General features: G+C 45.0%; 1 protein-coding gene across 1 annotated transcript in view; it reads right to left on the bottom strand.

The window, feature by feature from the left end:
• ANXA2 (annexin A2) overlaps positions 1-27,524 on the bottom strand; it is a 135,591-nt gene that overhangs the window by 24,425 nt on the left and 83,642 nt on the right. Inside the window, exons 6-8 of the mRNA XM_069623083.1 lie at positions 7,559-7,649; positions 1,948-2,027; positions 537-596 (exon numbers count right to left, since the gene is read on the bottom strand). Coding sequence (XP_069479184.1) covers positions 537-596; positions 1,948-2,027; positions 7,559-7,649 — 231 coding nt within the window. The remainder of the gene's footprint in view (positions 1-536; positions 597-1,947; positions 2,028-7,558; positions 7,650-27,524) is intronic.

Raw genomic sequence — 27,524 nt, 5'->3', positions numbered from 1 at the left:
CAGTAAAACGGAGACAAATGTACATTCAAGAAACCCAAAAACAGCGTTACCACAATAGGGCTGGTGCATGCGTTGGCAGAGCTCAGATCAGGCTTGCCAGAGCAATATTCGTACGAGAAAAATAGTCTTCCTGCAGTGTTTATTGGCTTAGAATTGTATCATTTGCCTAAAGCCCATGTAGTGGTGGGCGTGGAGCGTTAATCTTGTTTTTCAAATTTGAAAAAGGGGACGTCCCCCTGTGATGCTAACACTACCCTACGTACACAGGTAACCAGTACAAGCATGATACCCCCACACCTAAAATAAAACCCTCAGTCAGAACAGAGAAGGGGACAAACGAGCTCATTGATAGGCAGTCTGCTGTACATCAGGTTTTTCAGTCAAAGCACTATACAGAAAGAAAGTACAATTCATAGATGAGCTGACAAATGGCATTAACTCTTATTCCACCAATGCACATTGCCTGAAATTCACATCTGTTTAATACATCAATTTGTTTGCACAATATTTTTCTTTTCAGTTACAACAATGCTTACCCTAGCATCATGGTCAATCTTCTCGTAATCGATAACTGAGCCTTCCTCTGGCCTTTTACCCTGAATAGAAAATAAAGAATAATCTACAATCAAATCAACCAGATACATAAGACTGGGTAGGCTTGTGCCCACTGCATGATATCAGAATAACCCTTCGAAGCACCTCACTTGAAAATCTGAAATTCTGTATATGATGGTGTGTGACATCCCCCAACTCTTTCAATATAAAACTATCTTTGAATCAAGGGTGTAGCCTTAACCTTTTTCTTCGAGACTATGTTGCAACAAATGGTACAGGGCAAACTAATTTGCTGACGAGATAATGTGGAGTCCTTCAGGGCTCCAACCAATCACCGTTATAATTTAACATAAATATAGTTTGGTTGACACCATTCACCATTTTGATTTCGATAATCAGGTTTATGTGCACAGCTCATACTTTAAAATCGAATTATGGTGGAAACTCTTAGAATTTCTATGTATTGCTGAATTAATTCGACGATGAGACAAAACTGCCCCAATCAAAGTGAATCAATACACAACATTTCATACAGATAAAAATACCATTGCTTTACTTTCTTCTTTGTGTTATGTCCGAGCCTTTAAGACACCCACTTTCCCAATGCATCAATGAAGAAACCTAGGAGTTACATTTCACACTACTTTGTATTACTTCCCACGAAAAGCAAGCAGCTAAAATATAGCTTACATGTGAGATCAAATCGATCCCCTTCGTCTACTGACCTACATGAGAAAGATTATAACATTGCACCCTATGTAAGTGCTGATGTCCGGTTATTTTAGCTGAATTTATTTCAGCCTACACCAATAGATTTTTAAGAGTTGTAAGGGTACACACATTAATGATAAAATGTGAACCAAACATTCACAAAAGTAGCGTTTAGGGATCTGGGGTGGTTTCCATGAATGCAGTGAATGAGATGCAAGTCTTACATTCCTCACACAGTACACTGAAACACTGTCCCTAAAAAGGGGGAACAGTGCTCCTCCGATACTGTGCTGCTCACACCACAAAAGGGGGGTCCCTCAACTAGCTTACTCCGCCTCTGAATCTGATCAGTGTGTCCAACCTTAAAACACGTTGCGTGTGGTATTAAGATAGCTGCAGAAACCTACACAGTTTGAAGCATGCTCTGCCGACAGATGCACAGGTGTTGTCAAGCATTCTCCCATTAAACTGGCTCACCTCTCAGCCTGTGTCCATTACACCGTCCCTGGCCTTGCTCTTTGGTATTCTCTTCTAGTGGGTCAGTTCTTCAGCACTTTGGTGCGGCGTGCAGTATTCAATAAATGCCCATTAACACACCAGCGAGTGGGATGGCTGTACCACAAAGCTTATAGAATATAGACTGGCAGTGCGTGTCGCGGCAGGCCACATTACAAAACGTACCTTTGCCAGAGCGATCATCAGTTTGCGGAAGTCCCCAGAGGTGTCAGAGGTGATGTCCTTTTCCAAATCCGTCTTGTACACTGAAGGGAATAATACAAATACGTCGTTGATGTTGAACGTGTGTTACTGTGTGTGCTTGCATCAATCATTTGATTATAGATTAACTACAGAGAGGCCGGCCAAGATGGCCATCCTGGGAGAGCCCAGTACCTACAACCACCTGTGTTGCAACGGATAAATGTTAAGATCAATTAATCGGTCAATATAGGTCATTATCAATAAACAGACACAGTCAGCAGCAAAAGAGGACGAGATTACGTTGGGTGTTTTGATTAGTGAAGGATATGATTAAATCACAAAGTATCAAAGGCGACCATCGTGGCTACACGTGATGTATGTGATTTCATCAGCGGGTTACGATACACGCCACATATTTAATGGTGTCCATCTTTGACCGCATCGAGAAGTCTTTACCTTTGGAGAGTGCAGGATCTCATACGTGTGGAATTAAGTAAACAAAGGAGCGGTATGGTGCTGCAGTAGGTTTTTAGGCTAAGTCCCATATACTAATGATGGCAGCAAGTGATTAAAAGTGGTTTTTGTGGCCGCATAGACAAGCTTGACATCTACATTGGAGATCAAACAGAATGGTTGCATATTGAAGTAGGCTTGTGGAATAGTTACATCCCTAAATTTCTTTTGTCACCTGAGATGTTAAAGAGTGCCAGGTACATTTAACCATACTTGCGACTAGAGCTTGACGTGTCTGGTTGTTGCTGTCTCTCTAGGGAGGTGTTCTTAGTTGATTGGACCCCCTCTTCACAATTCTTTTTTTATGGCTGTTGCCTTGCAGAACAGCCACATGAGGTGATTGAAGTTGTTGTTATTCTTTGAATGACAGGATATTGGGGACCTCAGAATCAGAAGATATCATGTGCACTGTGCAGGTTCTCTGTGCATAATTTTTCGTTTCACTTATTGCATAAACAGGTGAAGTATATTTTTCAATCTTTATCTATGTGATACATCAGTATTGATGACTTATATGCAAATAAGGATGTATCTATCTCTTCGTTTCTTTAGATTGAGGATGTATTTTAAAGCATATTGAACGCATCCAATTTTTATCATATAAGTCTCCTAGATCACGTCACCTTCAAATTTCAGCCCCTGAGAAAAGTCCAGCACAATTATGGTATAGGAGGACAGAAACATGTAGGGCCAGTTAAGACACAAATGGGTGCATATTGACATGTTTGCATTCCTATTGTGTATATGTTGTTAACATTATTCAATGTATGTGTCACATTGTCTTGTTTTATATGATCATGGACGGTTGCCAGTCATTTGGTCGAAATCAATTGGTCGACTGGACAACTGGTCGAATCAATTTGGTCGAAAACCAAATGGTCGAATTTTTTTTTTTTTTTTTTTTTACCCCTTTTTTTTTTTTTTTGGGGGGGGTCCCCCCCCCAACCCCCTTTTTTTTCTTTCTTTTTTTTTTTTTAACACGAAAACCCACAAAACACATATATAAATAAAAAAAAAAAAATTCGACCATTTGGTTTTCGACCAAATGACGTCGACCAAATTGCAGTCGACCAGTTTGTAGTCGACCAAATGACTGGACACCATCATATGGACTAATTCGGTGGGAGTATGGACTTGCACACCATAAATCCTACAAAGTCTTTCAACCAGGTGATGATTTAATAAAAAGGTTTACATCTTTGTATTAATGTCTACACTGTTTATATATTCTTCCACGACGTAATGCTTTTTTTTTATTCAGAGAAGACAGATACTTCCTTAACAAGGTTGCTCCTTTCTTTTGTTATATATTTAATTTATGCGGCTGCCAGCATTTTGTAGACTTCAATAACGTTACGTGCTGATATACACTATTAAACCACACTGTTTGTACTTTACACCTTCTTTTTCTTACCGCCATGAAATTGCAAGGATCTATAGATTTCTTAGAAGTCCTTGCTTACATCTGCTCCCTCCTGCAACTGCTATTCAATTAACCACCACGAGGATCTGTATAGCAAACCCACTTGGGTGAAGCAAGGTCAGCTCTTATTTAGAATGCTACCGCTAATAAAGGGAATGATGTTAATGTTAAAGGACATTTGTACCGCACACTATCACCACTGGAAAGGTCCCGTGGCGCTTTGGCAGCTCTGAAAGAGGAAGGGAGGGTGAGATAGTGAAGGGAAGCTGGAAAAGTGCAAGAAAGCAGTGATGTGCTGTTGGCAGCCTCAGCCCGGTGGGGTGTATGCGGCCGGTAGTCGTTGTGTACTGTTGTGCGAGTCTACGTGTGTTCTTTGTTTTGTTATTGCAATGTAGTGAAGTTTGTGTGGTTTGTTGTGCTATAGGTTTGTGGTTGTGTTTTTGGAGTTTGAAAGGTGTATGCAGAGGGGGAAATTGTTAGTGGAATTGATTAGTTGGCATTTCTATCTTGAATTGAGGCGCTGGATTTGCGTAATCTCCCCAGATGGGGTGTGGGAGAATTTCTGCACCTCTGTCCTGATCAGGGCTTGTCTGGTATTCACGGTCCCTTTCACATCAGGCCTCCACTTCCACCAACTTCCTTCATAAACTTACCTGTCTTCCTTTCCGATTCATATGGCCAGCGTACTTGCTAATGTCCACAACTCAGTTAGTGTGGTGATTGCTAATATTTTGACAATTCTATAACATTGTGGTACCTAGTAGCGACTAAGGGGCGAGTGAGGAAGTTGGGCAGGATTGGCTGGGGTTGTTGAAGTCAAGTAATTGGTAAGAAATCTTAGACAGAATAGGTAAACTAGAAAAGTCAAGGAGCAAAAGACAAACAAAAATTGCAGAATCATCTTAGACCTGGAAAGAAGCTGCACGGGAGATCCAAAGACTAGCAGGTGTAAGGAATTCATGGTGGCAACAGCAAAGACAGACACAAGTGATCTCAGCTCAATGATGATAGTGGAAGTATTCTGAAGTAAAAACAAAGCATTCTGGTGGCACCGTTTGGAGGCTCCTACAATAGGGACTTTATAAAACCATGGATTAGAGGGTCAAAACCTCTAAAACATCAATGAAAATCAAAGAGAAAAAAAGAAGGCTTGCTGCACATTGTACTTGGCAAAGAATGCATTATTGTGATATTCAGGTGGGTAGTTTGTACAAATGTGGCTCAAGGATCAATTTGGTTATAAGGTATTAGACACTTTATTAATGGGTATGGAATTGGTTGTGGAAAATGTTAAAATATGCTACGCCTCCGCACGCCCCTTTTCTGAGCACCCTGGGTCCATTGGGGAGCATATGCATGCATGTAAAGGAAAGTCTAGCGTGTGGCCAAGTGTAATGTGGATTTCTGTACACTGTGCACGTGATACCGCGCGGTCACGCCATCCCTGGGGTAAATTGGTTATTATTCTACAGCGCCATGAATAACAAAGCACCCGTGCCCTCCATCGTGTATTTGCCCCTCTAGGAATGAAATAGCTGTAGATAGCCCAGTGGAATGTACATTGAGAACTGCTAAGGGATGGCCCAATTGGCTTCCATACGGGAACAGAAATGGGAGTTAAGGGGCCATCTGAGAGCCAGTGTGATGAATTCCTGCCTTGCAGCATTATTTTGCGTCCAAGGGTAGTTCGTAACCCTGTGAAATGAGCGGGTGACTCCCCCCCTTCCCGGAGATACGCATCCTAATGAAGAATTTCAAGAAGAGGCTGCAGCGTGCCAAAGACTGCGCAGACAGGGATGCGCCTGCATCTTGCAGCGCGGAGGCACACGTAGAGGAGGGGCAGAGTCTGATTAAGGCACTGCCGCCCCCACAGGCTGCAAGCATCGAGAGCGTGTGAAAATGGGCTCAATCTTTCAGCAATGCTCAATGGTGGCAAAACCAACTACTGGGCCCATCGCAAAGCTAGATTCGAAAGCATGTCATTTCTGAACAACACAAGTGATAGCAGAGTGTGACGTTGCAGTGCTTGGTCAAGTCAATCGCCCCCTGAAGACTTATCGCACGAGTGGCCACCAGTCTCCCCACAGCCAGGGTTGCACTATGGGTCCGGAGACAATGCTAAAAGCAGGCAATGTTTGAAATACTGCTTGTTTTTACCAATAGCCTGTTGACAAGTGAAGCAGTATTGTGTTGGGCTGCTGCATACTTAAGATAGGAAATAGCTCCTAAATAAAACAAAACATTTTATACACAACAGAAAATGTCACAAGCAAGTGAAAAATTGCAGTTATATAAGTGAAGCAACGCGCTAGTACATCTGTTCAAATTAAGGGACACAATTTTGCTGGTGGCCCCAAAGAGGATGAAACGAGGAAAGTACAGTTGGCCACCACCGTTGCTATGTGATGCACAGGAGGGCAATGACTGACCCCATTGTGCACTCTTGTACATGGTACAATAACGGTTCGATACATATATTTCAGCACCTCAAACCCTCCGGGTTGCATACGTGCTACACCAATGAAATAAATAAATAAATGTCCGTTCCCACTTCCTCAAACTGGGAGGACATTACATTATTTGTTTCCAGGGTCCAAAACCATGGCAGCCATATTTTCAGAAAAACTGCATAAGGTATTTCCTAAAATCTGTATGTTTTTACCAATGGAAGGGCGATTGGGGCTTAATCCCGCTGAGACGCACAGGCGCAAGCATGTGGCAGTGGAAATCCGGGGGGGATAAGCGCAGTGGGACGTCTAATGAGGCGCTAACTCTTCACATAGCCTACAGGGCTCCTTTAACTACAGAGTATTTGAGTTTCAATTTACTCTGAATGCAGGTCTGCAGTGACCACTGAGGACCAACAATCAGCTCTGCCGTGAAAGTGACACTGCCTTTTCATGATGAAATACAAAGCTTGTGCTCGTAATCATTGGGCCTCATTATGAGTATGATGGTCCGGTAACAACGGTGCCGGTAAGCCGGTCCGGCATGCTCCGAGTTGTGCTTGCCGGTGCCTTGCCGCCCGCCAGGACTGACCAGGCGGGCAGAACGGCACCCGCTCGCAGACATTGACGGTAGTAACAATGGTGCCGGTGCTACTGTCCTTCGCATTCCCACTGAGTCCAATGGGACTCGAATGGGAATGGGGAGTCATTTTTTTCCAGCTCCCGGCAATGCGGAATTACCGGGACCGCCGGGGCTGTAATGCCCCTTTAAGTCCCCACTGCCAGACGACGGAAAAAAATGACTCCGGCGGCAGCCATGCCTTTTTTACCAGGACGGCTACCGCCAGGGTCATGATGAAGCCCATTGACTTTAAAATAAAAAGGGGTTTGCATGATTCTGGGGGTGATTTCTCCACAGCACATCACCGTGGCTGGTCTCCTACCATTTACTTCCCCAGCCAAAACATCGATCTGGCCAGAATTCCGTATCTGATCGAAACCGTTCATTGAAAATCAGAATATATATGTACATTGTAAATCAATGCATTTCTGTGCGTTAATGCCTTTTAAGGGTATTTACAAAGCGAGAGTGTTAGGTATTAACGTTAAATGGAAATCATAAACTTGAAGACACATGAAAATCTTTCAATTTGAAAAGGGCATGACGTGCACAGACCATATGGCACATTGTATCCGCTGGTCAACTCACTTTCTTTGTAGGCGCCATTGATGGCATGAAGTTCCTTGTTGTCCCGCGAGCAGATGATCTCAATAAGGGTATCTTCGTCTGTGCCCAAACCCTGTAAACACCAAACACATCTTATGTTAGAATTTCAGGTTCCAGAGTGCATGCTCCAAAGCGCAACCCGCAGGAACATGGTCAAGTACATTGTTGCCTGGCACGCAAACCTTTCTCTCTCCCTTGCTCTGTCTCCCTTTCTAACACTAAGAGCGCCTGGAGACCGCCCCTGCGTGGTAGTGCTGCGTGGTATAAATCAACATAACATAACTAGGGGTTACATTAGGAGGGGCAAATTCCTGTAGGAGTGCTAAATCCCATTTCTGCCATCGCTTGGTCCACTAGTGCTAATAACCGCAGGGCAATATTGTATGTGATGGTGGTACACAGCACTAGTTGGCATGCTACACTCGCTATGTGTGTTTTTGGCCCTCATTACAACCCCGGCGCTAGACCATGGTGCTATTAGCACCATGGTGGGTGCCGGTGTTGTAACGAGTCCGCCATGGTGAAATGGGGAAATGCTGCCCCATTCCAAGGTTGGTGGGGCGGTATTTCCCCATTTCCCCATTCCCATTTTTGCCCCATAGGGCTCAATGGGAATGGGGAGGGCGGCAATTGCGGTACCGCAAGTTGCGGTACCGTAATTGCCTGCGAGGTCCATTTGCGGGTCCCTACTTTAACGGCTGGTCCAGACCAGCCGTTCAGGTCGGGTCCCGCAAAGGGACCTCATAGTAAGGCGCTAAGTGGCTAACGGCGCCGCAGCCTTTTACGGCGCTGTTAACCACTTAGTGCCAGGGTCGTAATGAGGCCCTTTGTCTTTTAAGTGTGCAGTCAACTTGGGCACAGAAATGAGCACACATCAGATGGAACGGGGCGCTCCGTGCAATATGCAACCAACATGTGCAGTGTAGCCCTTAATATGTAGCACCAGTGCAGCAGACTAGCACAGAAATGCAAGTTAGCACTGCCGTCTTCGTTTACACCACCCAGTATAGTGTATGTCAGGGGTCTGCAACCAGTGGCTCTCCAGATGTGTTGCACTGTGATATGATATGATAAGTCATTTATAACACGCCTGTACACAAGTGTCTGTTGGCGCAATGACTCCCGGGACAATGACTGCCATCATCTCCCACCATTGACTATGCTGGCAAGGGCTGATGCGAGATTTAGTCCAGAACATTTGCAGAGCGAAAGGTCGCAGGGAACAGCAAAAGTACTACAATGCCCTCTCACTTTGCACAGAACAACCTTATGTCCAACAATGTTTTTTATGTTTGTTGCCACTAATATCAAGATGTATGGACTACAAATACCAGAGAAAAAAATCAAGACTACACTAATGGGACCCAACCGACACTAGTGTGGCCATTATCATCAATGTTAAAATGGAGTGAATGTGAGGGGACCATTCTACTTTATTCTGCCCTCGGGTCATAGTCCAGCTTAAACATTTTTTATCCCATAAATTGACAGGGTACATGAATAAATGGCGATATCCCTGCATGGTTTGGTTGACCGGTTTCAGTGCTACTGATTGGATGGTATTCTTCAGGACCTAGAACACCGCAAATTGGGAAACGGTTGCAAAAATTTTCTTTGGGTCTTGTTGCTACCAAATTACTTCACTGCATAACCAGTTTCTTTGCCTTTTTGCCATTCTCGCCATTATTCTCAACATGTGGGCCACTGTGATGGATCCAAGTTCTCCCTCGTATATGCCCCTATACTGGCTTTTCTTTCTGCAGGTAGCAATTCTTTTCACCAGCCCAAAACACCTGTGCCAGGTCCGCATATGGCTCCCAGGAGCGCAAGAATGTGGCCTCTTAGCGTGTTTGTGTTGGCGCCCAAACTTTGATTAAAAGTAGATCTTTCCATATATGTGATTATACTATGTTGAGCAATGGGAGCATTGAGCAGCTCTTGTTTGACCTTCTTTATGGTATAACTTTCCTTGAATTGATATATATTTTCCTTCGAACAACATTTCATGACAATGCACATGAGCACACACATTCAAATTCCATTAACGAAAATGTTAACAGGTTTATACAAAAAGGATCAGTGAATGGACTGGGTGGCAACCAAATGTGGATGCAGAGCCTTCAAATCTATCAGAAGAAAATGTTCCAGGTCACGATGTGATAACTAGTTTTCAGAATCAAGATTAAAAGATCCTCACTAACCCTTCTTGAGCTTTAGCTGCTAAACTTGCCTCATATAAAAGCAGCCAGGTTTCCTGACAATAGTCACCACCTCACGCAAGATCAGGAAAGATTTCTAGAAACAGATACCGCAGTCAAGCATTGTGTAGTGAAATATCAGGAAGCTCTTTTTTAAATATGCTGGGACTGAGGGATCGGGCCCTTTCCTTGTTGTTTCTGTATAGGTATGCAGCACGCTGAGAACGATCCATGCCAACTCCAGTGCCTACTTGGATGGCCTATACATGTGCGCAAAGGCTAGATATTGCAGACCCTTCCAACTCAGGACGTGTGTTTATCTTGTAAGCGATAAATTAAGATGTTGTTCTGTCATAATCACACCTTCTCGGAGTCAAATCGTTACATTACACTTCACTCTTCCAGTTTATCATGAAACCATATATTCGATGATCAATTTACGATACAATTTCTTAAGGTAGTCCAGAAGGGCTACACAACGGAGAGATGTTCTATCCTTCTTTATTAATATAGGCATAATTGAAGCGAAGCATTGTGATAATGGAATGCCATTGATGTTCATATGAAGGTCGAGATGGATATTTCATGGATGTCAGTTGGGATCACCAACGGTATCAGTGTTTACCCTTGGCAATCCTCTTGACACCCCTGCCGCTGCCTTTGCTAGCCTCTGCCTCAGAGACAGTGTCAGAGTGCAGTACAAACTTTATCTGACTTTCATGGACAGGTCTGCCAGCCTGCTCAGCTCTTCAGTACAACATAAAAATGTCTGTGTGTGTGTACTGCATGACTACAAGCAAGTATTGTATGCAAATTCTCATCAGTATTTCATTGATGCACATATATGTATAATAAACAAAGGATTGGTGTGCTGATAAACAAATAAACAGCCAAAGATTGGATTATTATAGCTCATGGTTTATTGAGTGTTTACATAAAGGGATCCCTTGAAATACATAACGGCTCATGTTCCTATGAGCCGTAACGTGAATGGAAGGCATGGGAGGCGCAAAAGCCTTGAGTAAGGCTTTAGCACCTTCCATTCACACCACTGTTCATTTTCAATCATGTGTATGGCGGAGAGGAGCGAGGAACACAACTTGCATTTCCACAGCCTCCCTTCCTCTCCACAAATGCACCATCCGGCATGGATTTTCATGTTGGCGCAAATGCTGGAGATCCCTAAACGTGTTGACAAAAACAATTAAACCATGTTCGACATGCTTGCATGGTTTAATTGTAATTGTGAGTGGCACTCGTCATGCCACAATTAAAAGTAAACAGATGGCGAGGAGTTAACTTGTGGGGCAAAAGGCTGTGTACACATGTGTACGCCACTCACTTTGAGCAGCGAAGTGTAAATGTGCGGGGCAAAAGGGTGTGTATACATGTGTACGCCACCTTTTGCGCTGCATTTATACACTCCGCAAATGATGAGAATTTGGTGGCGGGCAGCCATTTATGTTGCAGTGCGACTGTAACAGCTCGCTGCAGTCAAATTACACTTAGGGCCAAAATTAGCTCCACAGCCTTTAACTCAACATTACTTCTCATCAAATTCAAATGTATTCTCTTTATTTATTTTACTGTTCATCCTATACACTGCACTGCCCCCTTCCCCTTTCTTCCACACTTTTCCCCTTCCCCCGCACTTGCGCCATCTCAATGTCACCTGGCCTAGTAAGATCGTTGTCTTTGTCTTCCCTCTGTTCCTCCTCCCTTGCCTCGTCGCGCCTTGAAACACTTGTGTATAGACGCGTTATAAATGCCATGTCATATCATATGTTAATCTGCATCCTTGGTTGTTTATGTTAGGGACTGTATGTTAAATGAATATTGCATGCAGTGATGGAAATATATATTTGCACATGGTGGCACACTATGGCATGTGGTTGTTGTGATGGCAAGGGATACATATGGCCATTTCAAGCACCATGTGACAGGATGTCATCATCTGAGTCTGTAAATCTATTGCAGGCACATTATCTCTATACCTGACTGGGGAGGCATTGCATAGCATGCAATGTCATTACTTGAGCATTTGAGGCTGCACTAGCCATATGATAATGATAATGGCAACACCAGGACATGGAAGACTGAACCTTGCCTATGGCGGCTATATCCGAATAATGGAGCTCGGTCTGGCATAGGATGGCAGTGGCCAGGCTTTTGAGGATGCCCTTGGCATCTGATGCCAGTACTTGGGCATACAAGGGTCTCATATAAGGACCTCTCCTGTGTTTGCCACTGGCTGGTACTTATTGCATAACCTTTCACATCTCAGCGGAACTGTAGCTAATATATAATTGGTGTTAAGATGGATGTCTAGAACCTGGCCTGGCAATCCCATCTAACAGCATCTTGGTTAATGTATCCCATGTATACATGTTGGCATTGAACTGCTCTCCTAGTACATGATAGAATAGGGGTGGCTTATACATTAGAGGCCTCGTTTTCGATTGCCCCAAGCTGCTAGATTGGCAGAAGAGGACTGCTGTCAACCCCCCTCACCATCCCACACACACACACACACAGAAACGTATAGGCCTAGCCATGCGTGCTACTGTAATCCAGAGCAACTTTCTAATGCAAGTAAAATCAATCGTTGATCAACTTCCCCAGGCAACAATTGGATGCATTCAATGGCTCGAAAAGCTAAAAACACTAGGGGCAGGAACCAATCTTATGCCTTAACATCCCCCTCCTTAAAATGTGCTTTCCTATCAGTTATGCCTCAGATATTGTCCTCGTTACCCTAAACATTCTGTGATTTCATCCAATGTCTATTTTGTTTGTTTATTTATTTAGCAATGCGCACCAAACCCATAGGTAGCTGGGCGCAGCAGGAAAGAATACTTTAGGCATGGTTACAGCATAGTATAGGTACAATACAGGGCATAATCAGTATTTTGGCATTGAAATCTTCAGCAGGGGGAAGGACTGCAGGATCCTCGGGCAAAAAGACTTACCAATATGAGGTCTGTGTTGCCTGGCTCAGATACCCTGCACATTGGAGTTTAGGACTGTCCCAAATCGAATACATTGCCGGAAAGTGTATGGCAGGTACATTTGATTATGCTGCACCCTCGTAGGGTAACTAATGTTGGCTTTGCTCCTGGAATACATTACAATATTTCCAAAGCAGCTGTGATGGAGATGAGCGCAGCATCACGCCTTTCCACTACACACCCAAATATGTGGTGTGCTCCACACCAGAAACACAAAGCTAACCCCCATGAAGAAGACTAATATATCTGAAGCATCATGGGGCTGGGACGGGGGAAGGAGGTACTAGGAAAATATAGAAAGAGCATGAGGAGAGGAGGGATAAGGAGTGAGATAATTAAATATGTCATAATGAAGGCCTCAGGTTGCAGAGCTAATACTCAGAAGCTTTATTTATTACCAGGTTATAATTGGCAAGTGTGGTGTCGTTTAGGAATAGGCAATGCTATCACTCCTCTGGTGCAGAGAGAAGCAGCTTATGACCAGTAACACAAGAGCGCGTGCTAACAGTAGTATGGAGGTCACTATCACATCAGAGCAAATAGAGAGAGCCCCTACTGAATATGAAGGCAAGCCATCTTTACCCCTGCAGTCCACTAGCAAGGCGAACAAGTTGGGCTTTTGTGAAGGCATGGGCAAAGCATTTGCCAGGCGCTGCCGTAGTGGTATTAACTGGCCATTAATAGTAGAAGGTGGAAAATGGTGCAAGTACCTGGGTATTTAATATCAGTGCCTGGCAAAGGCCTAATATTTATACACAAGCCAAAACGGTTTGTTTTTGACAGGGCAAAGTTTGATTGTAAAGCTTGCTTAAAGCGGGCTCAAAGTGTTCCCAAGAGGAGGTGTTTTGGGTGGGGAGGGCAGGAACTAGGTGGGGATGGCCATGAAGATTAGTATGGCCATGGGTAAATACGTCAATGGGTGAGCAAATAACCAAACATCTTCAAGCTTGGTGCTCCTCCCCCTATGCCATGTCTCCCTATGTGTACCCTAATACAATAGTTTCAGTTTATAGATGGCGCTGCCACCTAATAACCCAAAATAAAAATGCAAGCATGATGGCTCCTGTCAAGGTGGCAAATAGCAACACACACACTGGGGCCGATTTACAATGGCACAATCCCATCAATCAGGCCCACTGAGTGCTGTGCCCGTATTTACACCTAAATGCACTGGACGGGCGGTTTGTAGCACCGTTCGCACTAGTTTCAACCTCCCACTCGGGCTCGGGAAGGAGCGTCGCCAGACACCGCGCCTGGACCTCCACTGGACACCGGCTGAGCCCCGGTGGCTGTTGGTTCAGTGCGCGGAAGGACGTCTCCGCCGTGCTATTTGCCGCACGTATAAATCACCGGCGCCTGTGACAGTAATCCAGATGGAGAGATAGCAAGTGTTAATTAAACTCCACGTGAGAGCGGCCATTTGTCCCCACGTGGCCAGCGTTGATGAATGAGGGTACGGAGGCAGCCTCGGGACACGCATCCTCGGCGAGGCCTTCCCTCGCGCGCCCAGTCACAGGCAGCTGAGCTGATGTGGGGGTTACAGCGGATAGTGCTTTTAATTCTATTTAAATAGGTGCCCTCTTGCCTCGTTCCTCCGCAGGCGTTAGTGCTTGAAAAGCCGCCTTTGGAACACAAAAAAATCAAAATCCTGTTTTCTAAAACATGAACAGTAGTTTTTTTCTGTTATCCAAGAACTCGATTTCCAGAATAAAATGTGTTCTCAAAACTTACCCTGACAAAAACACAGTCATAAATTAAATTCTGACGATGGCATTCAGGGCAACAAACATGCGAAAAAATTCAAATAACATTGGTAACCACATATTTACAAACGACTCCATTATGCTATTCTTTCTTAAGAGGTATGTTTACCTAAAAAAAACCTTTGTAGCAGACCCTTAGCCAGGCCATGATGTCAAACATGCATTTATATAAAACAATTTTGGTTTGGCACAAGCAGAAGAAAGTGACTGGTATTTTCTCAAACAAAATGCGTATGCATTTACAGGGTACACGGCATAGCCAATCTACTGAATTGTGTGACCAACCCTATTTGGCTGGTAGCTTCAGCATATTTTGAGCCATTAGCCTTTTGGTTATGGACAGACTACATTGGATATTGGCATGGGTGCAATCCTTCAACCTTTTTTTAAAGCATTCCATCTGTATTGATCCTATCCATGAACGCTTCGGGCAGTTGATTTATATGCCCATTATCCTCTTTGTTCCAGAATGATTCCTTTAAAGGGCTTTGCTATATGTATTCTAATACTTGCCTCGTCCGTGCTCCCATGTGGCTAGCCATATACTTCAATGTTGTGAACTGTTAGGGTGATTGCATTTCATAGCACTATATTTTGCTCCAGGAAGACTTGCCTGTTGTGGATTTGTTCCCGTGCGGTCTATTTACACAAGCCGAATGGGACGTGTGTGATGTCATGACATGCTAGCACGCGTGACGTCACGACTTCCGTAACGTAGCAATGAATCGTGCATAAGAAAGGAATTGTGCCATCGGGTAGCAGACAGGTAAATGGGTTGTTCACTGATCTACTTTATAAGAAGGCATTGTGGAAATGTAACTTCTGACCACACTTTAGTTTTTTTCTTTGTGTTGCCTTTGTGATTGGGTATGTATTTGTTTTTTGTTTATTGACCTTCCACTTATTTGTATGATTTGACCTGTTTTGTATATCTTTTTTGCTACGGGTGATTTATTTTAATATGTTCGACAGTGTCCAGCCCTGAAGACGGACTTGGTTCTGAAATGCATTGGCTTTTTTAGGACACCTCTGAAAAATAAATAGACACTGGGTCATACGACATGGACTTAGCACTTATGATTTCAGGAAGACTCAGAAGAAAATGAATCGACACTATTGCAATTAATTGGTACTTTTTGTAGCAACTTTTTGATAGGGCAAAACGAGAGCCTACGGCTAGCTGAGGGGCAACCCTTAACTTTTTCTGCATACTGTTCACCCTTGTGTCAAAGGGTTTTTTCCAATGCGCTCCGTTGAATCAAATTGACAATTAAATGAATTGCTAATATACAGAAGAATCATTAAAGGAATGAAGTGGTGCCCACCCCTCACCCCATACCCGTGGAAAGAAGACCACGGGAAATTCTAGTTGGTAGGCTGCGCTTTCCGATTATCCTTAGATAATCCCTGCAGATCTACAGATGCATGGGCATAAAAGTGGGCTCTGCCTTCTGGAGGGAATCCTTTCAAAGGCCCAGAGGGAAGAGCATATCAAATGTGGTGGTCGCGTGCCCCCCAGAACGCCAGTGTTGTGAGGGGGACCAGCTCTGGACACCACATCACATAGGACCTCGACCGCCCACAAAAACCCTTAGGGTCAGGCCGGGGGATTCACCACTAGGGGCCTGTGGGAGATGCCAGTCCACTCATGATTCAATGCCACACTGGAGGCTTAAGTGGCCACTATGATTGAGGCCAGGTTCCCAGAGCGTTTTAGCTCTGCCCAAAAGAGAAGCAGCAGCAAGCTAAGCAGAACGTGCCCCAGGGCACCTGATCAGTGAGCACCTGTAGTGGGCTGAGTGTCTACAGAGGAAGGGAGGGGAAGGAGAGGGCCAATGTGACCCCCCCTACTGTGGGGAGGGCGGTCCACAAGAGGTCTAGAAGTGGTTTAACTGCGCCAAAGACATGAAGTTTCAGTGCATCTGCCACAGCACAAGAAGATTTTGTTTGCTGTGCATGGAGGGATAAGTCCTGCTTTTACCACACTACAGGAAGGTGAGTGGCTTGAGTACCTTGGCATGTGTCGCCATCCAGAACTATTATTCAGAATATAAAACCATCCTTGCTCTGGGCAGTGATCTGCCAGTAAAAGCTGGGAGTTGAGGGGGCCTTTTGTTAAATCGTAAACTCATGTGTGAAAATGTGTACACAGCAGTCAGGTCATGCTGAAAGGGGAGCACAGTAGTGTGCTTTAAGTTTGCAGTGGAAAATATGCATTGCAAACTAGGACAAGTTTTGCTCACATTTATTTGTGCAAATAAATCCTCCCGGTGCATTATTCGCACAGTGCGCACCGGTTACCCCCAAGGCGGGGTGATTATGGTTGCTGCTGAAGGGAGAGAACGTTGGGGTTCAAGCAAGAGAGGAGAGCAATGGCTGAGACTGAGGGAGGGGGAATGTGTGTCGAGCAGCCTCAGTAGCTGCCAGGCTTTGCCTAACCTTGCCATGCCCTTCAGGAAAGAACAGTGCCGAGCATCATAAAACAGGCAGTACGTGTACTGTGGTTCCCGCGCTGGATGCTACATTTATTGCCAACCGCCAATGCCGCGTACGGACTAGTGCCCATCACATTAGGCCAATCCCTGCTGACACGGTCCATTTTGCTGCACAAATCATTAAGGAGGCTACCCCAATACATTTACTACTGTAGGGGGCAGCCCACAGCAGCTCCTGTCCACCTGCAGATTCCTTTGTGGTCAGATTCAAGTCTACCGTCCCTTCTTCCATCCTGCTTGGGTACGGCCATACATACGAGCCTTTCGCTCTATATCTCCTGATGAAGACGTTGTTCAATATACACTCTACGTCGAAACCGGTTCAGCTTACTCCCTAGGGATGCGATCTACACAACATTCTTTCTTTTAGATCCACCCTTGCGATAGATTGTTTTTAATTGTTTCTATTGTTGTTTGTGTGTAAAAAAAAAATCAAAAAAATGTTCAAATACTAAAACAATCAGATGGGACGTGAGGAATGTGTATCCCACCTCCTGCTGTTAATCACATTTTTTCATGCTTTTTAGCTAATGTTGTTTGGTTGAATGTCACTGAGTGTGATGTATGGTTTGAATGCTGCACTATGAATGGTTGTGATGTTGGACTAATTTTAGCCAATTTTTATGTATTCCCATGTTGTCGTGTTATGTGATATAATGATGCTATATATGACCTTTTTACAAATATTTTGTATCATGGTGAATAAAATTTGATACACTTTTGTGATGAATACAGTTTTACTGTCTGGACATTCCTTCAGATTTGTGATTTATAATAATACTCTGGTCCAGAGTACAAAGTCTTCCTGCTTCTTTCTGTTATTGGAGCATCATAAGACGACAATTCGAGCAGCAAAATACTATCTGTGTTATGCCAGCCAACATCTTCGCAGGGCTTCAATGGGAGCTCTTTGGGGGGACTGCAGCTGCCTTGTTTTGGTTTAAGTGGAGGGCGCATCATTTATAACCCTCGGAACTGCTGCACTCTCATTGTGATTTTCATGTTACCGACACCCTCCTTAAGAGAGTCAGAAGTGTGCATTTCCTGCCAAGGGATTCACTGTTTGTTTAAGAGAGAGCACAAGTGAAACCTGAGCGGCAACTGCAGTTGGTGTTTTAACAGATCTTATGGTTTCTTGTTGCTATTAGTCTCAATACAAGCTCGCCCTTGGGAATGCATGGATCACAGCTTGGCGCGTGTTTAAGCTACATTACACATCTCTTTATTCATGATATTCTGCAACAGGACTTTTTCAATACAGGTTAATCCTCTATGCGCTGCTGAGGTTTGCCCCATCACCTGAGGTGGAGACACATTGCAGTGTTCCTAGATATAGTAGTTATAGCTATAACTCCTGGTTGCCATGTAGGGACTGCCCTCGCTTACTTTGGTGGGAGTCTGTAGAATACCTCCTTCTTATACAGGCTGTGGCATCTGTTGCTCAGTAGGTCCCAGTAACAGGCTACATGTAACTTTTGATCCTGAGCCTGGCAGCCTACACTGAGATGGTGGTCTCTGAAGAAGACACTTGCACAGATCCCCTTTTGCAGATGACTTGTGCTATTGATCAAAGGTTCTAATTAATGTATACTTTTATTCATATGCACAGAGGTTATACGGTTATGGAGTCCCAGCTAAACTGTTGCCTTCAGATGTCATGGACCAATGTTGTTCAAGTGTGCGGCCTTATTGTTTTTGTTAGCAGAGGGATCTATGTACCACTTAGTCGTTTTCTTATGTCTACGGATGGATTTTCAGATATTTAAAGGGGGCGTTTTTCAAGGGCATCACCAACTTTTTTTTGTATGTGCTCAAAGATATCTGATGGTGCCTCAAGGCTGGGTTAAAACTGAAGAGTGATGGCTGAAATGTTACGAATAATTGATCATTTCGAGAATTGCTCAGGGCAACCTTCCGAACCAGCATTGTTCAGTATGGCATTACAGATTTCCAAGGCTGTTATCTTTCATAGGCAAGAGAATGTGGTGAAAGGCCTCTAGCAGAGCTTTTTCCATTTCCTTTAGCAGACAGATAGTCTGTGTGTGTGGGGTGGTACTGCTATAGCGAAAGCCCATATCTTATGATGAAGTTGATGCCTAAAACTACTGCACTGTGAAACATAGGCCTTTCTCCCACTATACAGGATTCTCAAACCACAACACCTCTGCCACTAGCATACAGTGACCACCACCCGAAAGGAAACCGGTATAGCTGTCCTCACATAGACTTTCTCAACAAAAGCAATCTATCTCTAACCCTCAACAGCACCCACCCATGTGTCTGACCTCTCTTGGGATGCTTAGTCGAGCCTTGCCAGCCACTGAAGTCTTAGGATGGCAACATGCACACATGCATCTCCTAAGCTAAACTCCCTAGAATTTCCAACTACATCGACTACGGTCACCAAGGGTGTTCCAACCAAGGAAAAAGCCCATTGAGGCCCCACAAGAGGGGAAAGAGTGCTATATAAATAACCAAATACAATACAATACAAAGAGTGCTCCAACCCGGCAACAGGTTGATAACCATCAACTGTAAGCTTTGGCATCAGTGAAAAAGGGGGATTCAGTTTTGCCCCCCAAAGTGAGTTGGTTTGTAAAGCTCATGTTGTCCAAATCTGCAATAATTCCATGATTTTAAAAGTTGGACGAAGTCACTAGAGAAGAAGTTTCTGTCACCTGTGATGATGGCTACTTAGGTCACCAGCCAACGAGTCTCGGTCGCAGAGGATGAAGGCTATTTTGCAGATAGCGAGGATGATTTGTTCCGGATCAAGAATCTCGGAATGGAGGAAAGCAAAGCATGTGTTTTTGGAGGGTTCATATAGAAGAGAGCAAGCAAATGAATTAGAAAGAATTTATGGAGCACTTGATAAAGGAGCTTTCCAAGGAGCGCTATCACAGGCCTGCATCACTTTCCAGGATATAGCATCCGACTATGGGAAGGCTCAGTTAGGATATACAGGTGTGATCAAAAAAGGTCTGCAATGCGTGGGGCAGAAGCCTTGTTGCTATGCTTCAGTGATGGCCACACACGTCAATCATGTGGTAGCTGATCCAGCCCTGGGTGCCCGGTAAACCTTTCATAGCTGAACAGACGTTAGTGAGTGCACCAAAGAGTGAACTGTTTCAGAAGCGGTTCTGAGTAGGTGCTGGATAGGCAGCATTGGTTTTAGTGACTTCTTCTGGGCTTGGGGGCATTCAATGCGGATGCACATGATTTGGTGTAGTGCTGCATTGCAATGGAGGTCGGCAGATTAGAACAACTGGTGGACTGGAAGTGCAGCCAGGGTGCTGCAGGGCTTAGGTGGGAAGTGCGCCACTAATTGATGCTGTGATTGATGAGTGCCTCCACTAACAAATGCAAACAGAGCACACCACAGAAGTTACTGTGTTTACCAAAAATCTGACAGAAGATACTTGGTCACACTCAAATCCTGGATCAGATTTGGTTGTTTGACTCATTTACTTCATTAGTACGGCAGGAGGGGTGTGGGGGGCAGCCTCCCAGCCAATGAGGAGGCTCGGAACGGGGAATTACCACATGGTAATCTCTGTGCTCTGAGCCTCCTCACTACTGGAGGCTGCCATCTTCCCCCGCTGTGGAATGAGGTAAGTACTCCCCTCCTCCTGCCACAGATTCCCTCCCTCCACCCCCACTTACCTTCCTTTTAGTTTCCTTTTCAGGAGCGGGCGCGTTGGGAACACTTCTGTCTCCAGCACGTCTGCTCCCACTCTGCGACATGCCACCATGGAAAGAAAGAAAGGATTATGTGTATGCCCTTCTCGCCTTTCCATGGCAGCCATTTGCATTGTTGACTTTTTTTCATCTTTTTTGAATGGCTGCCATGGAAAGGGAGAAGACACTTCTCCCTTTCCATAGCAGCCATTTCTTTGTTTACTTTTTTTTACTATTTACAATGGCCGCCATGGAAAGGGAGAACAGACTAGGTTTGCCCTTCCTTGGCAGCCATTCTTTTTTACTCTGTTGTGAAACTAAATGCATTTAGTACCCCGGGCTTACAATATTAGAGTGTACACTTCGTTAAGGACCTTGCTTTGCTCGGGTCTGTAACTATGGGCCCCGGGGATTACCTGAAGTGCTTAAGTAGTAATAGCCCAGGTCAGTTTTGCAAGGCCATGAAAGGTACTGTATGCAACCAAGGGTGTTTTTTCCATCAAGTCCAAGGTTACGATCTTGGCCGCAGCTCGCACAGGAAGTGGGCTCAAACCTTGGAAACACATGCCCGGCCTATTTAGGATGTCAAGCGAACAATGTGGGTTTTTGGAATACAGCAGATCAGAATGTTTAAAACTGATGTCCAACCTCAGATCGTGGAGTGGCCTAAAGGTCAAGGTCCGAAGGTCCACCCTGAAATACCGAAGTGGGCCCATTTTGTGAGCCAAGCAGGGCCAGTTTCATTACTTAATGCGCCATGCAGCTGTTTTTCTTTTTTTAACAGCAATGTTACTGGTCCAATGTGGTTTACAAACCACAATTTCCCATGCATTTCTAGAAAAGTAGCATCAAGCATCAGTATACACTTTCTCCCCCAAAAAATCTTGAATTGTGACTCCAGAAAGTGGTCCACTTGCTAGAGCCCAATATTTTAAAAACGGTTTCAAATATGTTGAGGACAGCAACAATGCATCCTTAAATGAACGGCATAAGGAACCAATGACATTTGATTTCCATGAACATTCTTTTGTGAAAACTACACATTGCCGAGTTTGCCTGGCTGGGACCTGCTTCATAAAACGTCAAACTTTATCTGATATTGAAATGCACCTCTTCATAAAATGCACCTTTAGAATAACCAGATTTATTAGATGCATGAATTGTGTCTATCACAAACACAGCCTCTTCCTTCACAAATGCTGAAAGAATGCATAAGTAAAACAGTTCTCCAAGCTGACTGACACATGATACGCGGCTACATGACAGCTTTTTATCTAAGTGGGATGCATACTACACTACAAGAGACACCAGGGTCCAGCGTCGACCGACAGAAGGTCAGTTACCCATCTCCACTTTCGAGTGCTTGTTTTTCTGAGTTTGGACATTGCCTGCTATAATATTTCCACTACGTTAGGTGATCCCCTGTGCATACATTATTTACAGATTGCCAGCACTTCCTTTTTGCCTGCGAATCGGATAGCGACCGCCTCTAGACGAGGCACTCCATATGGGCATTGTGCACGCGCACACCAATACCTGCCTATCTCCAGATTTGGAACGAATTGTGAGTCTCAGCTTTTGTCTTTCTTGTGACATTGTTTCTACCTATTTTCTGATCTCTAGCTGTTTTACTACTATGGTCTCTGCATATGAACCACACACGATTAGTGCATTCATTTTCCTCTACATCTTCTCTTTCTATCATTACCTATCATTAGGCTTGTTTATTCCTGACACAATTGGCTTTCTGCTTTCAGGGACTTTCACGTCCGTTGACCCTGCATGCCACGTTGGGCTATCCTATTAGCAACCATTACTATCCATTAGTTAGGTACACTTTTTTGCTTTCTCTTTAGTGTTCCTGACCATACACCACTACCTTTGTTAGCATCAAGCCTCCTGTTCTTGACAGATTTGAGCAGTTTATACCAGCCAGATAGGTAAGGCAGGTCCAACAACGACATGTGTCTCCACCATCCAATGGTGGCCATATTTACTCCTTATTCCCCCTTGGAATTTGGGTTCACCTCCCTCCATGCTCGAGATGATGACTATTAGACCTCCACACAGATATCTGACTGTTCTGTAACATGTTTCTTGCCATCATGTACATTAGTCTGGATACTCTTAGTGTATATATTGGTTTTACCTAAACAGATTGCCCTTGTTACAATGGATATATATCTCTAATGCTCATGTGAATGTAAATATAGATCCAATCAGTTTAATGTGACTAGATCTAATGAGATTTTTCTTCCATGTCTTTGTTCCGTCTTGACAAACACTATACTGAACATCAGTTCCACAAAGGCTTTTGAAGAAGAGGATTGACCTCGAAACGCGTCAGCCTACCACAGTGGATTTTCTGTTTTAGTTATCTTTGATGATGTAAATAATGTGCTGCTCTTCACATTGCCTTTGTTTCAAACATTTCCTATGAATAAATGGGAGTTTACCCTCCTTTTACTTTTTACACTGGTACTAGTAAAGTGTTTGTGGTCCAGCTAGAAAGAATATAAGCCCTTTAAAGTACTGCATACACTAATCTTCAAAAACTGTACGCCTTTGTTGCGTATCCCCAGAGTGTGCAGGGGACGGGGGAACTCCAATCGTGGGTCCTCTTCTCTGTTCCTGCTTCAAAAAACGTCAAACTTTATCTGATATTGAAATGCACCTCTTCGTAAAATGCACCTTTAGAATAACCAGATTTATTAGATGCATGAATTGTGTGTATCACAAACACAGCCTCTTCCTTCACAAATGCTGAAAGAATGCATAAGTAAAACAGTTCAGAGTGGGTTAACAGAGTGTACACCTTGATGGATACAAAAATGCACCGAACAGCGAGATCTAAATACCACGCTGTGGATGCTATTGCACTGTATGCTTTAACGTGCGTGCTTGCAACAGAAATCCTATTCACACTGAAATGGCATCAGTATTAGGAATCATGGGGCATGGCGATAAGTACTTGTAAATTACCAGCAGAGAGCGCTGTTGGGTAGAAAAACAGTTCATGTTTATCACACCACATGCTTTATAATCAGAAAGCCAGACTTTCCTTGCAGTGTCCTATAGTACAGTACAGTAAACCGTAAGTGTTTCAGGTGTGATTTGGTACAAAGTGGAAAAGGCTTCCCCTGGCATACTCAATTGACGGCAGCCAAGGCCCCCAGTGTAGTCTAATGAGCCAATGTTCCACGTTCCTTTGTATGTATCTATAATTTCTGCCATGTGCGTTCTCGGATTCACAGTAGTCATTTATTAGCGGTCCAACAAGGCAGTGATACCCCTTCCATAGGGTGCATACAGATCGTTTGCAATTGGCTCTTGCCGAGACCGGGCTCTATGAGGTGCATTGTACTCCACAATTATATATGGGAGCGGTGCACCTCAGAGATCTGTGGCAGCAGAGGGCCATGGATAGGAAGGTGGCTAGATTGATGAGTGCCCCAAATATTAAGGGGTTCTAGAGAGCAGTGTGCCGGTATATGAAGGAGCGGTGTGTTTTGGACTGAAAGGGATATATACATGCTTAATAGCAAGCAACCCATGTGTGTAGCGCGCTCCATACATTAAGCGAGCCAGGGGAGCAGTGTGACTCAGATATTAAGGGAATCATGGAAGCAGTGTGCCCCATATATTTAGGGAGCCAATGGAGTAGAGTGCCTTGGATATTAAGCGAGCCATGTAAACAGTGTGCCTCTGATATTAAGGGAGTCATGGAAGCAGTATGCATCGGATATAAAGGGAGTCAGAGAAGCAGTGTACCTCAGATATTAAGGGATGCCTTGTATATTAAGGGATTCCTCGGATATTAAGGTAGTCATGAAAGCAGTGTGCCTCAGACATTAAGGGAGTCATGGTAGCAGTGTATCTTGTATGTTAAGGGAGTCACGGAAGCAGTGTGCCTCAGGCATTAATGAAGTACTTGAAGGAGTGTGCCTTGGATATTAAGGGAGTCATGGAAGCAGTGTGCTTCGGATATAGAAGGAGTCATAGAAGCAGTGTACCTCAGATATTAAGGGATGCCTCGGATATTAAGGGATCCCTCGGATATTAAGGGAGTCATGAAAGCAGTGTGCCTCAGACATTAAGGGAGTCATGGTAGCAGTGTATCTTGTATGTTAAGGGAGTCACGGAAGCAGTGTGCCTCAGGCATTAATGAAGTACTTGAAGCAGTGTGCCTTGGATATTAAGGGAGTCATGGAAGCAGTGTGCCTCAGGCATTAATGGAATCCTTGAAGCAGTGTGCCTCGGATATTAAGGGAGTCATGGATGCGGTGTGCCTCGAAATTTAAGGGAGTTATGGAAACATTGTGCCTTGGGTATTAAAAGAGTCATGGAAGCAGTGTGCCTCGAATTTTAAGGGAGTCATGGAAGCAGTGTGCCTTGGATTTTCACTGCGATACAAGTGTAGTGTGTCTGTCCCACACATTATGGGAGCCAAGGATCAGTGTGCCCTGGATATTACAGGAATGTGCCCAACATATGAAAAGGGCGCTATGTGGGCAGTGTGTTCTAAGTGTTAAGAAAATCATGGGTGAAATTGCATCTTAAGTGAGTCGTGGGAGAGGCGCTGCTCGGTTGATAGGGGAGCACGGGCAACAGGACAGCCTGGATTTGAGTGAGAAACTTACACTGCAGCTCTGCTGCTTAAAAAGGGTCCATGGGCGCTGGACGCATTGGAAGCAGTGTACCCCAGATAATAAAAGGGAGCAATGAAAATAATGCTCCCTGTATTTTAATCGAGTCATGCACCCTGATTATTGAGAAAGCGCACCTCCGTTTTTAAGAAGCTACGAGAGCACTCGACTAAAATATTAAGGAGTGTAACAGGAACAATTCAAGCTGGATTGTAAAGCGTGGATAAGGGGAAGTGTGGTGCACACATTAAAGGAAGCATAGAAGCCGTGTGACCTGGATATCATGGTACCAATGAATTCCAAATATTATGGGAAGCCATGGAGAAGAGTGACCCCAACACAGGATCCTGCCGGAGTACTGTGCCCAAATTCAAGGGGAGCCGCAGAACTCAGGAATAGGGGGTGAAGCGGAAACCGTTGCCTGGGATAGTAAGGAAGCGCCATATGTGGCGCGCCTGGAATTGCGTACGCTCATTGAGACCAAGATTTTCCTGACCTGTATTTTAAAAGGAAGAAATGATGGTCTCAGCTCTGGTCTGATCACGAGCTTGTGATTCAATTGAACACATGTGAAATAAGGAAAGTAGAGGAAATGCACTCATGCCACTTCCCCTTTCAGTTATGTTGCAATTAAGCATAAGGCGCGCAGCTGTGTGTGGCAGAGGCTAAGGGTGGGCTGACTAGCACAAAAGATCAGCGACTGTGCATAAAAGGGAGACACATTGCACAGAAGCTGAGAGGGACTGGGTAGAGAAGCTGAGAATGACTTGGCAGAGAAGCTGAGAGGGACTAGGCAGCGAATCTTGGAGGGACTGAGGCGAGAAGCTGAGAGGGAAAGGCAGATAAACTGGGAGGGTATGGGCAGATCAGATGAGAGGGACTAGGAAGAGAAGTTGATAGGGACTGGGCCAAGAAGCTGAGAGGGACTGGGCCAAGAAGCTAGGAGAGTCTGAGCGCAGAAGCGGAGAGGAGAAAGGCAGAGAAGCTGGGTGGGACTAGACAGAGAAGCTGAGAGAGACTGGGGACAGAAGCTGAGAGGGACTAAGAGGAGAAGCTGAGATGGACTGGGCAGAGAAGCTGAGAGGTACTGGGAAGAGAAGCTGAGAGGGACTGGGCAGAGAAGCTGGGAGGGACTAGGCATAGAAGCTGAGAGTGACTAGGCAGAGAAGCTGAGAGGGACTAGGCAGCGAATCTTGGAGGAACTGAGGCGAGAAGCTAGGAGGGTCTGAGCGCAGAAGCTGAGAGGGAAAGGCAGAGAAACTGGGAGAGACTAGGCAGAGAAGCTGAGAGGGACTAGGCAGAGAAGCAGAGAGGGACTAGGCAGAGAAGCAGAGAGGGACTAGGCAGAGAAGCAGAGAGGGACTGGGCACAGCAGCTGAGAGGGACTAGGAAGAGAAGCTGAGAGGGACTGGGCATAGCGGCTGAGAGGGACTAGGCAGAGAAGCAGAGAGGGACTGGGCACAGAAGCTGAGAGGGACTGGGCAGAGAAGCAGAGAGGGACTGGGCACAGCAGCTGAGAGGGACTAGGAAGAGAAGCTGAGAGGGACTAGGCAGAGAAGCTGAGAGGGACTGGGCAGAGCAGCTGAGAGGGACTAGGCAGTGAAGCTGAGAGGGACTAAGCAGAGAATCTTGGAGGGACTGGGCCGAGAAGCTAGGAAGGTTTGAGCACAGAAGCTGAGAGGGGAAAGGCAGAGAAGCTGGGTGGAGAAGCTGGAGGGTATGGGTGGAGAGACAGGGGGGTATGGGTGGTGAAGCTGAGAGGGACTGGGCAGAGAAGCTGAGAGGGACTAGACAGGGAAGCTGAGAGGGACTGGGCCAAGAAGCTAGGAGGGTCTGAGCGCAGAAGCTGAGAGTGGAAAGGCAGAGAAGCTTAGAGGGTATGGGTAGAGAAGGGAGGGACTGGGCATAGAAGATGAGAGGGACTAGGCAGAGAATCTTGAAGGGACTGGACCGAGAAGCTAGGAGGGTCGGAGCGCCAAAGCTGAGAGGGGAAAGGCAGAGAAGCTGAGAGGGTATGGGTGGAGAAGCTGGGGGGTATGGGTGGAGAAGCTAGGAGGGTATGGGTGGAGAAGCTGAGAGGGACGGGGCATAGAATCTGAGAGGGACTAGGCAGAGGAGCTGGATGGGACTGAGCGCAGAAGCTGAAAGGAGAAAAGCAGA

Source organism: Ambystoma mexicanum, chromosome 11, assembly GCF_040938575.1.
Source record: "Ambystoma mexicanum isolate Mex_15411 chromosome 11, UKY_AmexF1_1, whole genome shotgun sequence".
In the NCBI taxonomy this organism is placed as follows: domain Eukaryota; kingdom Metazoa; phylum Chordata; class Amphibia; order Caudata; family Ambystomatidae; genus Ambystoma; species Ambystoma mexicanum.
Note: the sequence above shows the minus strand (reverse complement) of the source record. Positions and strands in the feature narration are given on the sequence as shown.